The 13,999-nt window shown below is 46.6% G+C and overlaps 1 protein-coding gene across 1 annotated transcript in view; it reads left to right on the top strand.

Annotated features, from left to right (window-relative positions):
- Positions 1-12,926, top strand: part of NUDT21 (nudix hydrolase 21) — an 85,458-nt gene extending 72,532 nt beyond the window's left edge. Inside the window, exon 7 of the mRNA XM_063945441.1 lies at positions 12,653-12,926. Coding sequence (XP_063801511.1) covers positions 12,653-12,674 — 22 coding nt within the window. The 3' untranslated portion in view covers positions 12,675-12,926. The remainder of the gene's footprint in view (positions 1-12,652) is intronic.
- Positions 12,927-13,999: the final 1,073 nt, after the last annotated feature.

Raw genomic sequence — 13,999 nt, forward strand, 5'->3', positions numbered from 1 at the left:
CATCAGATTGTGAGTTTGTTTCCACGGGCCAGAGTATCTCTACTCTGGTGGCTCAAAGTACACAATCTAACCGCAGGGAAACGGTTTGGCATCTGGAATCGGATAATTCTAACGACGGACGCGAGTCTCAGAGGTTGGGGAGCTGTGGTTCAAAATTGTCACCTCCAGGGTCTCTGGGCGGATCACGAAAGATTGCTGTCTATAAAAGTCCTGGGACTCCGGGCAATTTACAATGCGCTACGACAAGCTGAGCAGATGTTCCGGTCTCAGACGGTCCAGGTGCAGTCAGACAATGCGACGGCAGTCGCGTACATCAACAAACAAGGAGGAACGAGAAGCCGCATGGCCATGCGGGAAGTAGCTCGAATCCTCAATTGGCCCGAGCATCACCAAGTGATATTGTCGGCAGTGTTCATTCCGGGAGTGGACAACTGGGAGGCGGATTATCTCAGCCGTCGGGATTTTCATCCCAGGAGAATGGGCATTAAATCCAGAAGTGTTTCACATGTTGGTCCAGAGGTGGGGTTACCCTCAAGTGGACCTGATGGCATCTCGCCACAATCACCAAACGCCCCAGTATGTGTCCAGAAGGCGAGATCCAAAGGCAATAGCGGTGGATGCTCTCACAATCGCGTGGCCGCACAGCCTCGTGGATCTGTTTCCACCGTTTCCGCTGCTCCCTCTGTTGCTAAAACGGATCAAACGAGAGTCCGCCACAGTCATACTAGTGGCGCCTCATTGGCCTCGGAGAGCCTGGTTCTCGGATCTCCGCGGGCTGCTCGCAGACGATCCTTGGCCGCTCCTGCTTCGTCCGGACCTGTTACAACAGGGTCCGTTCCTTTACCCCGATTTAGCGCGGCTGCGTTTGACGGGGTGGCTGCTGAGACCGCCCTCTTAAGAAGAGAGGGCTTTCCAGAATCGGTTATACCAACCATGTTACGAGCTAGGAAGCCGGTTACGGCAGCTCATTATCACAGAATTTGGCATGTTTATATAGGTTGGTGTGAAGCTCGGAAGTTTCCGACATCATCTTTCAAGTTATCCCGTCTTTTGTTATTTCTGCAGACGGGCTTGGGTGGAGGGCTACGTTTGTCTACACTAAAGGTGCAGGTTTCTGCCTTGTCAATTTACTTTCAGAAGACGTTTGGCTCTTTTGCCGTCTGTACACACCTTCCTGCAAGGTGTCCTCAGAGTACAGCCTCCATTTATACCACCTACAGCGCCATGGACTTGAATCTGGTTTTAGATTTTTTACAGTCTTCATATTTTGAACTCTTACAACAAGTGGATGTTAAGTTTCTCACGGAAAATAATTTTTCGCCTAGCCTTAGCTTCGGCAAGGCGTGTTTCAAATTTGGGTGCCTTGTCATGCAAGCCACCGTATTTGGTGGTTCATGATGACAGAGCGGAACTTCGGACGAATCCCGCTTTCTTGCCAAAGGTAGTGTCATCTTTTCACCTCAATCAACCAATAGTAGTTCCTGTGTTAACAGAAGATTCTGGAACTTTGGATGTGGTACGTGCACTACGCGTTTATGTAGCCCGAACGTCTCTAGTTCGTAAGACGGATACATTGTTCTCTATGATGCTGCCAAGATGGGTTGGCCAGCTTCCAAGCAGACCTTATCCAGATGGATTAAACTGACCATACGTCAGGCTTACCTTCATGCTAGGCTGCAGCCGCCTAAATCAGTAACTGCTCATTCCGCACGTTCTGTGGGAACTTCATGGGCAGCTGGTCGTGGGGTTTCTACGACGCAGCTTTGCCGTGCGGCTACATGGTCATCAGTGCACACGTTTGTGCGCTTTTATAAGTTTGATACGTTTGCGGCATCAGCATCTAGCTTTGGCCGCCTAGTGTTACAGGTGCCAAACAGCTCTCCCGCCCACGGGGGAAGCTTTGGTACGTCCCAAGAGTACTCCAGTGACCCCTAGTGGATGAAAAAGAAAATAGGATTTTGGTACTTACCAGGTAAATCCTTTTCTTTTAATCCATAGGGGGCACTGGACGCCCACCCAGAGCAGTTTTACCTGGTTTGTGGGAAATTCAGTGGATCTTATGGTAACACATTCTCACCGATTTGTTCAAAGTTTCAAGTTCTATCGGTTATGTCAAATATTTTAGTTGTCAGTTACGTTATGTGTCAACTTTATTGTTGTCCATTATGTTATAATGTTATATGTAATTCTCCATTGTTCATCCGCTCTATCGCTCCTGTTCGGCTAAGTAAAAAATACGTATTCTGGGAGTATGGAGGGGAGGAGAGTTACTAAATTTAAATATTCAGTGCCTGTTCTGCTAAAGCCGTCCATATCCCAAGAGTACTCCAGTGCCCCCTATGGATTCAAAGAAAAGGATTTACCTGGTAAGTACCAAAATCCTATTTTTAATACCTACCGGTAAATCCTCTTCTCTTAGTCCGTAGAGGATGCTGGGCGCCCGTCCCAGTGCGTACTGTATCTGCAGTTATTAGTTCTGGTTCTACACAGTTTGTGTTACATTATAGTCAGCCTGTTGCTGACATTGTTCAGTCCGTTGGCTGGAGTTCTGTTGAATGCCATGTTATACGGCGTGTTTGAGGTGTGAGCTGGTATGTATCTCACCTTAGTTTAACAATAATTCCTTTCCTCGAAATGTCAGTCTCCCTGGGCACAGTTCCTATAACTGGAGTCTGGAGGAGGGGCATAGAGGGAGGAGCCAGTTCACACCCATTCAAAGTCTTAAAGTGCCCATGTCTCCTGCGGATCCTGTCTATTCCCCACGGTTCTTATGGTTACCCCAGCATCCTCTACGGACAAAGAGAAAAGGATTTACCGGTAGGTATTAAAATCCTATTTTTTCACTGTGAACATTATTTATTTATTTATTTATTTATTTATTTTATTTTTCCCCATCTCCACCAAGCCAAATGGTATCAGAGCTGTTTTACAAATCTCCCTATCAGATGTTTCATCAGGACCAAAACCATGTTTTCAACCTAAGGCAATTTTCTGAGTTTCACTTAGCTCAAGATTTTGTGGCTCTCGCATTATATCCCAATTCATATTTGAAAAAAGGAAATATCTTCACTTAATGGATACAGTTAGAGCTTTAATGATCTACAGTATGTCAAAAGGTCATTGGAGTTTTTTGCTCTCTTTGGTCGTCCGCAACGCTTACAAAATAGGGTGGCATGCATCAAAACAAACTATAGCCAGGTGGATCGCTCTTCATCAGTCTTATATTGGGATGGGAAAACCTGTCGCTTACAAAGCAAACATTTTACCAGATTGGTGGGCACCTCATAGGTAGTTTTGGCACACTATACGGTTGGGCATCCACGTGGTCTGCGGTGCAGATCTTTACAAAATTTTACAAGTCAATTGTGTTTGCAGCTAATGATGCCAGTTTTGGGTGTAAGATGTTGTGCATGGCAACTCTGTAAGCATACCCAGCCAAAGGGGCATATTTGGGATATCTCTACAGTCCAGTGTCTCCCATGGAATAATAAAAAAAGCAGTATTTTTGTATTTGTATTAAATCTTTTTCTCTGAATCCATTGGGGAACATTGGGCCTAATTCAGACCTGATCGTAGCCCTGCAAAAGTTTGCAGGGCGACGATCGGGCACACTGACATGCAGGGGGACGCCCAGCCTGGGGCCTTTGTTTGAGAAATCCTGGGAAAACCCAGAGAAAAAATTCCAAATTCCTAAAAGAATTCTCATTGCTTTTCCTTTCCCGGAAGGGGACAGGAAAAAGTGGGAAAATCCACCTATAGTAGACGCTTCTGTATCTAGGTTGTCAAAAAAGGTGGTTTTGCCTGTCCCCGGTTCAACAGCCTTAAAGGAACCGGCTGACCGCAAGATTGAGACTACGCTCAAATCACTATACACTGCTACAGGCGTGGCCTTAAGGCCCACTATTGCTTGTACGTGAATTTCTAAAGCCATAGTAAAGTGGTCAGGCACATTACTAGAGGAATTGGATACAAAGGAGTGACATTGACTTGTTTTTACGTCACATGCAGGATTCGGCAGGTTTCCTGCGGATGCGGAAACCAATAAGAGCGTGGAGAATCTACCCTTCACAGGTCAGGCCCTGTTTGGGGAAGCACTGGATGCGTGGATATCCACGGCAACTGCGGGTAAGTCTACCTTTCTTCCCTCCGCAGCTGCATCAGCTCGGAAATCTTATCCTACGTCTACACTGCAGTCCTTTCGGACCGCAAAATGTAAAAAATCCAAGGACCCCACAACCTTCTTTAGAGGAGGTTGGGGAAAAGTTCCCAGGAACAGAAACCAGGTTCTGTTTCCTCCAAGTCTTCAGCATCACGGTGGACCTCCCAGCCTGAGGATCGTTCAGGTGGGAGCGAAACTAAAAGATTTCAGTCACGTCTGGGTGTCATCATGGCTAGACCCCTGGGTGAAAGATATTGTTACCCAAGGGTACAGACTGGAGTTTCAGGAACTCCCGCCTCACAGATTCTTCAAATCAGGCTTACCAGCTTCACTGACAGAAAGTTCTATCCTACAGGATGCCATTCACAAATTGGTACAAACAGATGTCATTGTTCCAGTTCCACCTCATCTAAGAAACAGGGGTTATTATTCAAACCTGTTTGTGGTACCGAAACCGGACGGTTCAGTAAGGCCAATATTGAACCTAAAGTCCTTGAACCCATTCTTGAAAGTATTCAAGTTCAAGGTGGAGTCTCTGAGAGCGGTGGTTTCAGTTCTGGAGGAGGGGGAATTCCTGTTATCCCTGGATATCAAGGATGCGTACTTTCACATTCCAGTCTGGCCGCCTCACCAGGCCTATCTAACGTTTGCACTACAGGACTGTCCCTATCAGTTCCAGACATTGCCATTTGGCCTCTCCACTGCACCGAGGGTGTTTACCAAGGTCATGGCAGAGATGATGCTCCTCCGCAGCAAACAGGGAGTGAACATAATTCCATATCTGGACGATCTACTGATAAAGGCGTCTTCCAGGGAGAGGCTGTTGCAGAGTATTGCTCTCTCAATTTAACTACTCCAGGCTCATGGGTGGATCCCGAATGCCCCATCTGGAATACTGTGTCCAGTTCTGGAGACCATATCTCCAGAAATATATAAATACATTAGAGAGTGTACAAAGAAGGTCTACTAAAATGGTTCATGGCCTACATCACAAAACTTACCCGGAAAGGCTAAAAGATCTTAACATGTATAGTATGGAGGAGAGAAGGGAAAGGGGAGACATGATAGAAACTTTCAAATATATCAAGGGTATTAACAAAGTTCAGGAGGGAAACATTCTTCAAAGGAAGAGAAGTATTAGAACTCGAGGACATACACTGAGACTGGAGGTGGGGGGGGGGGGGGGGGGGCGGGGGAGTTTCAGGAGAAATTTAAGGAAAAATTACTTCACAGAAAGGGTAGTGGAATAGCCTCCCATCAGAGGTGGTAGAGACTAAGACTGTAGAGCAATTTAAACATGCTTGGGATAGGCATATGAATATCCTTACAAATAATTAAGGTTCAAACAGGGTTGAGATTGCCTAAAGGATAAAAAAAAGGGGGGCAGACTAGATGGGCCAAGGGGTTCTTATCTGCTGTCCGGCAAGGAGACTGCCCTTCCTGGGGATGATACGACACGGAAGTGCAGAGGGTGTTTCTACCAATGGAGAAAGCGTTGCTGATCCAATCAATGGTCCGGGATGTCTTAAGGCTGGTCCGGGTATCTGTTCATCAGTGCATTCGCCTTCTGGGAAAGGTGGTAGTCTCCTACGAGGCTCTCCAGTACAGAAGATTCCATGCACTGTTCTTCCAGCTGGATCTCCTGGACAACTGGTCGGGTTCATATCTTCACATGCACCAGCCGAAAGCCAGAATGTCACTCATCTGGTAGCTCCAAACTTCTCACCTACTAGAGGGCCGCAGGTTCAGGATTCAGAATTAGATTCTTCTAACCACGGATGCAGTCTCAGAGATTGGGGAGCAATCACCAAAGGGGAAAGCTTCCAAGGAAAATGGTCCATTCAGGAATCTCTCCTTCCAATAAACGTTCTGGAACTGAGGGCCATTTACAACGGCCTTCTACAAGTGGCATATCTTCTGCAAGATCAGGCCATTCAAGTTCAGTCGGACAACGTCACAGCTGTGTCCTACATAAACAGGCAGGGCGGACCGAAGAGCAAAGCTGCGATGTCAGAGGTAACAAGAATCTTCCTCTGGGCGGAAAGACGCGCGGTGACGCTGTCGGCGATCTTCATTCCGGGAGTGGACAACTGGTAAGTGGACTTCCTCAGCAGACACTATCTCCATCCAGGAGAATGGGCCTTCCATCCGGAGGTATTCACAGAGGTAACAAGCCGATGGGGCGTACCTCATATAGACATGATGGCCTCTCGCCTCAACAAGAAGCTTCAGAGGTACTGTTCCAGGTCACGATACCCTCAAGCAGTTGCAGTGGAAGCCCTGGTAACTCCGTGGGGGTTCCAGTCAGTGTATGTATTCCCTCCACTTCCGCTCATCCCAAAGATTCTCAAACTAATACAGCGAACAAGTCGGTCACAATCTTGTTCAGATCATCTCCAAATAGTATATCTCCCTTTTAAAAGGAAGTATCTCCAAGGTCTTTTTAGAGTCCAGGTCCACTGACCAGGACCGTAACCACAGAATCCGGCGAGCCAGGATAGACGTAGTAGATGCCTTGGCCGCCATAACGCCTACATCAGAGGCCGTGTCCTGAATATCGTGTGAGGCTGTGGTAATATAGGACATATATTGTCTGGCAGTGTCAGAAAAATTCAGAGGTACCTCATTTGCTTGAACTCATGCTTCAATGGCTTTTGCAACCCAAGAGGCTGCCATAGTGGGTCTATGTATAGCACCTGTAAGAGTGTAAATAGACTTAAAGTAACCCTTCACATGCTTATCCGTCGGTTCCTTCAAAGAGGTGACTGTGGTGACAGGCAGAGTAGATGACACCACAAGACAGGCTACATGTGAGTTCACTGGTGGCGGAGTTTCCCACTTGTAACTCAACTCCGCAGAGATAGGTTAATGAGCTAGCATCTTTTTAGACGGGGAAAATTTATTTCCTGGAGAAGACAAGGATTCCTGACATATGTCAATTAAATGGTCAGAATGTGGTAAGACTAATTTAGTAACCGTCTGACGTTTGAACTTATCAGGTTTCTTAGACGTATCAGGAGCGTCAACTCATCATCAATCGGAAGAATCGGCTTGATAGCCTCCACTAGGTTAGGAACATAAACCTGTGTTGTAGAATCGTCATCAGAAGCAGCGGTATAAGCATCTGATGAATCTGTATATTCCCCATACGAATCGGAAGAATCATCCGAAATATTAGTGGATTGTGAGGAAGGAATAGCCCGCGTAGATGACCCTTTGATCCCAGGAGGGCGAGGGTTAGGTTTTTGTTTAACCAAGGATTGATCTAATTGCTGTAACTGGGTTGACAGAGTATCCGCCCATGGTGGTTTAACTACAGGGACAATATGTGGCTGTAATGGCACAGGAGTTTCCACAGGGGGCGTAAGTCTTGTTACAAGTGTAGTAGGCATATTTGAAAATGCAGCCCTCTGTGGACCTGCCACGGGTGCTGCGGGCTGACTAGGGGGTGCAGAATACCCATTACCTGAACCTCCCAGCAGAAATCATTTCCTCAGGTAAATCCGTGGCGCCAGCACTGCCTGATGCAGGAGCATCTGCTGTTTTCCTACCCTGTGTAGCAGACATTATTGGGAATGTAGTCTTAGAGCGTATCAGTACAATATAGCCAGACAAACACAATACCTGACAAAAAAACCCTAAGACATACAACTGCAATTGCAGAGCACAAAAAGAGGATTTAAGTGGTATGAGGTGACTGAAACACACAGTGAAAAATACAAAACCGTATATCCTGTGCAACACTATATGGTATATGAGATCCTGACGCACTTAGAACCCCAGGGCACAGAATATAGTGATAGCAATACGTGTGATACACAGAATAGTATCCAAACAGCAGCTATAGGCACACACAGTCAGAGGTACAATACAGAAATTATGACATATAAAAAATAAAACTGCACTGGACTAGTAATACTACTTATAGAAATGTACGTATAGAGATATAACAATGCACAGTAAACACTGTATGTATATCACAGAATACTTGTACTACATATTCATGTAGCAGTACACTTGTTTTTAACTAAAGCTGTCTAAACGACATGTAGAATACTTAGGTGTCCAGTAAATGCACAGTGCTGATGAGACAGGCGGCTTTACAGAGAGACAGTGCCCAGCACTCCCAGGATCAGCGCAGCTCTGTGCCCAAATGCTGCCAGGGAGTGAGGGAGAGAGAGAGAGATGCAGCTCCAGCGCGGGAACACCTGCAGTAGATGGTGTCTGGAGCTAGGGGAGGGGCTACAGGTCAGTGCCTTATCCCCTCTGCTGGACTTCACCACCGGGTACTATGGAGCCTATAATAAATGGATTTTTTGTAAATCCGACCTGTGCTCCCTGCCCTGGTGGATACAGTGGGGTCCCTGCACGGCCACAGTGTCCATGCCAGCGTCGCGGTCCGTCTCCTGGGACTGCGACTTGGGGGGGACCCTCCTTCCTGAAGTGCAGCCATGCGATCAAGGAGAGCAACAGCGGTGATGTGTGCCTGATGACCGGAGCGCCCCCGCTTGAAGTACCCGGCAACTAGGGTGTCGGAGTATGCTGGGGGAGGTGATGGAGCCGCAGCACAGAATGTCAGCATGACATACACAGCATCTAGTGCTTGTACTGCGGCCCTTGAAGTCATCTTTCTTCTTAAAAAGCTCTTAATAGGGCTGCCTAGCACAGCCCCCCACTTGTTAGCTGCCTGCACTGAAGGCACCAACTTACAAACTGAGCTCCAGTGCCTGAAGGCGGAGCTATAGAGGAGGCTGTGCAGTGCATCCTGGGAACAGTCAAAGCTTTAGCCTGTTGGTGCCTCAGATCAAGATCCAACTCTACACCATGATGTTATTCCCTGTGGAATACCAGCGTACCCCGCTGCAGAATTATTATTTTTTGCTTTGAAAAGAAAACTTGAGTTTTTTTCAGCCCACAATTGGGAGTTTAGCCAATGTTTTATCCTTTATGTATAAGATTTTCATAAAATAGACACTATTTAATGGGAATAGCTTCTGGTAACATTGAACCTCACTTATCAGATATTCTGATCAGCATCTGAAGAACCATAGAGACTGTTTCCTTAGATAGAAAATAATAATTTAAGACACCAGTGGCTATTGTGCGCATGATGTAATTAAGTGCCAAGATAGATCCCACCTACAGACAGCCAGGCCCATTAAAGCTCTGACTACTTAGCGTTTTGTTTATCATGTGTGGTCTCACTGCTGGCTCTTACATTGCGCTGTTATTGTACATACTCAAAATCACAGGGAAAAGCTATCTAGATCTACCACTATTTGGCAATCCACGTCTGACGTTGGGTAACTTTTACATGTTGTCTTGAATAGATTAAAAAAAAATTACGAGCAGAATGTCTATCAGATAAATGTAGAATCCTAAACAGAATGCCTAACTGTAATTTACCATCATGAGCAGACTGTCTAACAGTGTTACGAACCCCTGGAGTGCAGCAGAACCACAAGTCACAGAATGTAGTAATGAATACTAACAGAGGGCCTAATTAAAGATTGATTGCAAAAATAAAATTTTCCTCTAGTGGGAAAAAACATGTGCACTGCAGGGGGGGGCAGATATAACTTGTGCAAAGAGAGTTAGATTTGGGTTGGGGGTGTTCAAACTGAAATCTAAATTGAAGTGTACAAATAAAGCAAGCAGTATTTACGCTGCACAGAAACAAAATAACCCACCCAAATCTAACTCTCTCTGGAAATGTTATATCTGCCCCACCTGCAGTGCACATGGTTTTGCCCATTAGGGGAAAATGTTATTTTGCAATCAACCTTGAATTAGGCTCAATGTTTATTAGAGGTGTAATAATGGCAGGGGAGTGCAGATAAACTCGTCATACAGATTACTGGAAAATTTGCAATGGTAATGACCGAAACAGAGGCCAGAAATAATAGCAGGATGATATGTTGAATGGCAAACATAGAATCCAGAACAAACCACAGACTGATAACCTGATGAATGAGAAAGTTTCTTTAACTTGGGAAATGCACTGGTTCACAAGGAGACTAGTCCAGAAACATCTGAATGGAGGAAAATCAGAAGATTTGCAGGAGAACCTTACTTGGCACAAATGGAAGTTTACAGGAACAGGCACAGGAAGTCAGATCTCTTGCAAACATCTCCTCTTATATAATAGCCCAGATCTGTGACACTGTGACTGTGTATAACGCTGGGCGTGGCTAGGAGCTCTCATTGGGTTAGCAGCAGGTCTATCACACCCAGTCCACAGCTGATTGGGTGAGTAATGCCCTCCTACACAGGTTACAGCCAATGGGAGGTTCTGCCCTTTGGCTGCTGTGTTCCCAGAGCAGGATTAACAATGGGGCTGATGGAGCTGCAGATCCAGGTCCACACCCCAAAATAGTCCTACTGCATCTGCAGCAACATACCCTCCAACAAATTACACACACAAATCAGTACAAATTCGAAAAGGGGGCGTGGCCACGGGTAAAGTGGTATGGTCACGCTCCTTTTCCTATACTTTCAATAGAAGTTTGGAGAGCCAAAAGTCGGTACATTCCATTAAAAAAAAAAAGGTACAGCTGGAGGGTATGCCACTGCATCTGCAGCAAGTCTCTGCACTGTAGATAGGCAAAAAATATAAATGCTCTTATTGCAGCGTCCTATGTCCTGCTGCCAGTCCACCTGCCCCCTCCAGCATCAGCGATCCCCACTCCCTAGACGTGGCGCAGGTGGAACAAAAGCTGCTGCGGCGTCCAGCATAGATGTGTATGAAAGCGGCGCAGCGGAAGGCTTTCACAGCAATCCCTGCGCCGCATACTCTGAGCACCGGTGCCTCCTCTGCACGTGGTGTCACAGAAGTGTCTCCGCGCCCAGATCCCCAGAGGCACTGACTCCACGACACAGCACCTGGGCTGCCGGCCTGAGAGGCCCGAGACGGCTAATGTAACGGATAGTGGGTGATATTGCGGAGGGTACTGTCTGGACGCTGAATCAATGTAAAAGGTGAAAGTGCAGTGCAGTGGGTGTGCAGTGTCATTGACACTGCAGAGCACTCTCACCTTTTACAATTATTCAGTGAGTCAGTCAGTTCTGCCAGCCAGTCAGTATTGTTAGCGCTGGTGTCCCAACGCGCCACATTACAGGGAAGTAGACGCACTAACTAAACTACAGCTCCCAGCAGCCCTTAGCGCCGAGCGCCGAACCATTCCGGCGCTAAGGGCTGCTGGGAGCTGTAGTTTGAGTGCATCTTCTTCCCTGTAATGCAGTGCGTTGGGACACCGGCGCTAACAACAGTGACTGGCTGCTGTGCGAGTCTCTGGGAGAGCCACTGCTAAAGGGAGGACTTCCAGGAGGAGAAGCATTACCCGCCCCTCCCCACTCGCAGTACCTTCGGGTCCCGTCCGCGGCTCCCCCTCCCTTCTACCACCCGTGGTGGCTCCAGACCTCCTCCCCCACCCACGGCACCCCTGCAACCGCTCCTCCCCCACCCGTGGCACCCCCGCAACCACCACTCCCCCAACCACAGCACCTATTAGGTGATTCATCAGGCACTGCGGTCGCTGTTCACGTCGTTGCAAGGGGCTACGATCCCTTAACCATTGCACGCGTTCGTGCAATATTTAACCACTCACAATTATGATTGCAATACTTTTATTATATGGAATATTACACGCCACAATGGCGTGCAAGGGTTAAGGGGGTGTAGCCCCTTACGACGGTGTGAAGAGCGCCCGTAGGGTGCAATGAATCACCTAGTATACATTAATGGCAGATTCAAACAACATGACCAAGCAACATAGATCAGAATGGGCTGTGAGCTGGAACATAGAGTATGTTATCCAGGAACAACAATTAATAACCAGCAAGGTGCATGGCAAGGGGCAAGATTAAAAAGCAGTGGTGCAGGTAATTGACAGGGAAGACAGATTAACTCCTGCAGTAAGGAGAAAATGTTACAGCAGCACAGAGGGACATCCGGCCCGATATGAAATAAGGAGTAGTTTACAATTATGAGTAGAATATCTGACAGAGTAATCTATATTCATAAGCAGAATGTTTTATAGTAATATAGACTCATGAGCATAATGCCTAAAGCTGGGTACACATCTTCACAGTTGTCTGCCCGTTGTCCTGCTATCGGGTGAACAGCCGTTGACTGTATAGGTGTGTACTCTGTACCGATGAAACAGCGTTAGCCGACAAACCGCTTAGAATGCTCCTGCAACGGTTGGGACCGGGAGGTTGCACACGCGACCTCCCGATCCCCATAGTGGAGCCGCTACGTCCCCGCTGCTGTCCCTGCCTCACAGGAGGTCACAGCTGGATACCCACATACAGTCCGGCTGATCAGGAGGGTTTTACTCTTATCAGCCCGGATCAATCAAGTATGTACCCAGCTTAACAGAGTAATCTACACTCATGGCGTAATCTACACTCATGAGCAATAATGTCATAGTAATATAGACACATGAGCAGAATGTCCAACAATAACGTACAATTTCTAAATCTCTTCCATAGGTTCAACTTTATTTACAACTGACCTTTTGTGAAGTCTGAAGATAACAACGTGCGGGTGAAGCTGTCTCTGTGAGCACAGCTTTATAATGTGGGAAACTTGGCAAAACTTGTTTGTTTTTTTCCCCCTCTGTTTGAAGTCCACAGCCCTTGTTGCTGTCACAATAGAAAGACTCTGCCGACGTACGCAGCAGCAAGATGTTAGTGTTTTTATTTTATTTTTTTATTGTTTCATTGTCACTCAATTTTCTTACATAAATAAAATGGATTAAAAGTGTGTGTCGGTTTATTTTCTAGTCCTGAGCTGTGTCGCTCTGCATCTCATACGTGCGCACAAATATATAAGAAGCCGGAGGATTTAGATTTTTATAATGGAAGTATTCTCGTACAGTTGTGTTCCACATTATTGGCACCCTTGACTGTACAATATCTCCTGAAGAAAAGGAATGTAGTGACACAGCTTTAAGCTGTAGACACTCGGAATTGGCGCAGAACAGCGATGGATTAAACCATAACAATATGAAAAAGCAATAGGAGGAAAAACTATTTAACAAATGAAGATTGCCACCTTTCCTGGCCAGACTGTGGACCTGATTCAGGTTAGTGGATACAGCTAATGGTGGGGAACTGAGCATGCACAGCCACCCCTTAGCAATAGCGTGATTAATATGCAGCAGCATTTGGGGGTGGCGACGAGGCCATGCTACAAAACAGGGTTGTTGTTTTTCTAGGTGTGCCAAGTTAGGGTCCGTGTCATCGGACACAGACTTCTTGGACCCAGCAGAAGAGTTCTGATGACCAGTCTGCGTAGGCTTCGGCTTATACAGATGGCTGGGGATCACAAATGCTGGCAGGAGGTATCATTCCAACAGACACCTGATGCACATTAGAATATTTGTCGCACTGTATTGCGCTGCTATTTCCCAGTGGATATGCAGTACTGGATATAATAAGATTTTACTCACCGGTAAATCTATTTCTCGTAGTCCGTAGTGGATGCTGGGTACTCCGTAAGGACCATGGGGAATAGACGGGCTCCGCAGGAGACTGGGCACTCTAAGAAAGAATTAGGTCTACTGGTGTGCACTGGCTCCTCCCTCTATGCCCCTCCTCCAGACCTCAGTTAGGGAAACTGTGCCCGGAAGAGCTGACACAATAAGGAAAGGATTTGGAATCCCGGGTAAGACTCATACCAGCCACACCAATCACACCGTACAACTCGTGATACTATACCCAGTTAACAGTATGAATAACAACTAAGCCTCACGAACAGATGGCTCATAACAATAACCCTTTAGTTAGGCAATACCTATATACAAGTATTGCAGACAATCTGCACTTGGGATGGGC

Source organism: Pseudophryne corroboree, chromosome 11 (genome assembly GCF_028390025.1).
Source record: "Pseudophryne corroboree isolate aPseCor3 chromosome 11, aPseCor3.hap2, whole genome shotgun sequence".
In the NCBI taxonomy this organism is placed as follows: domain Eukaryota; kingdom Metazoa; phylum Chordata; class Amphibia; order Anura; family Myobatrachidae; genus Pseudophryne; species Pseudophryne corroboree.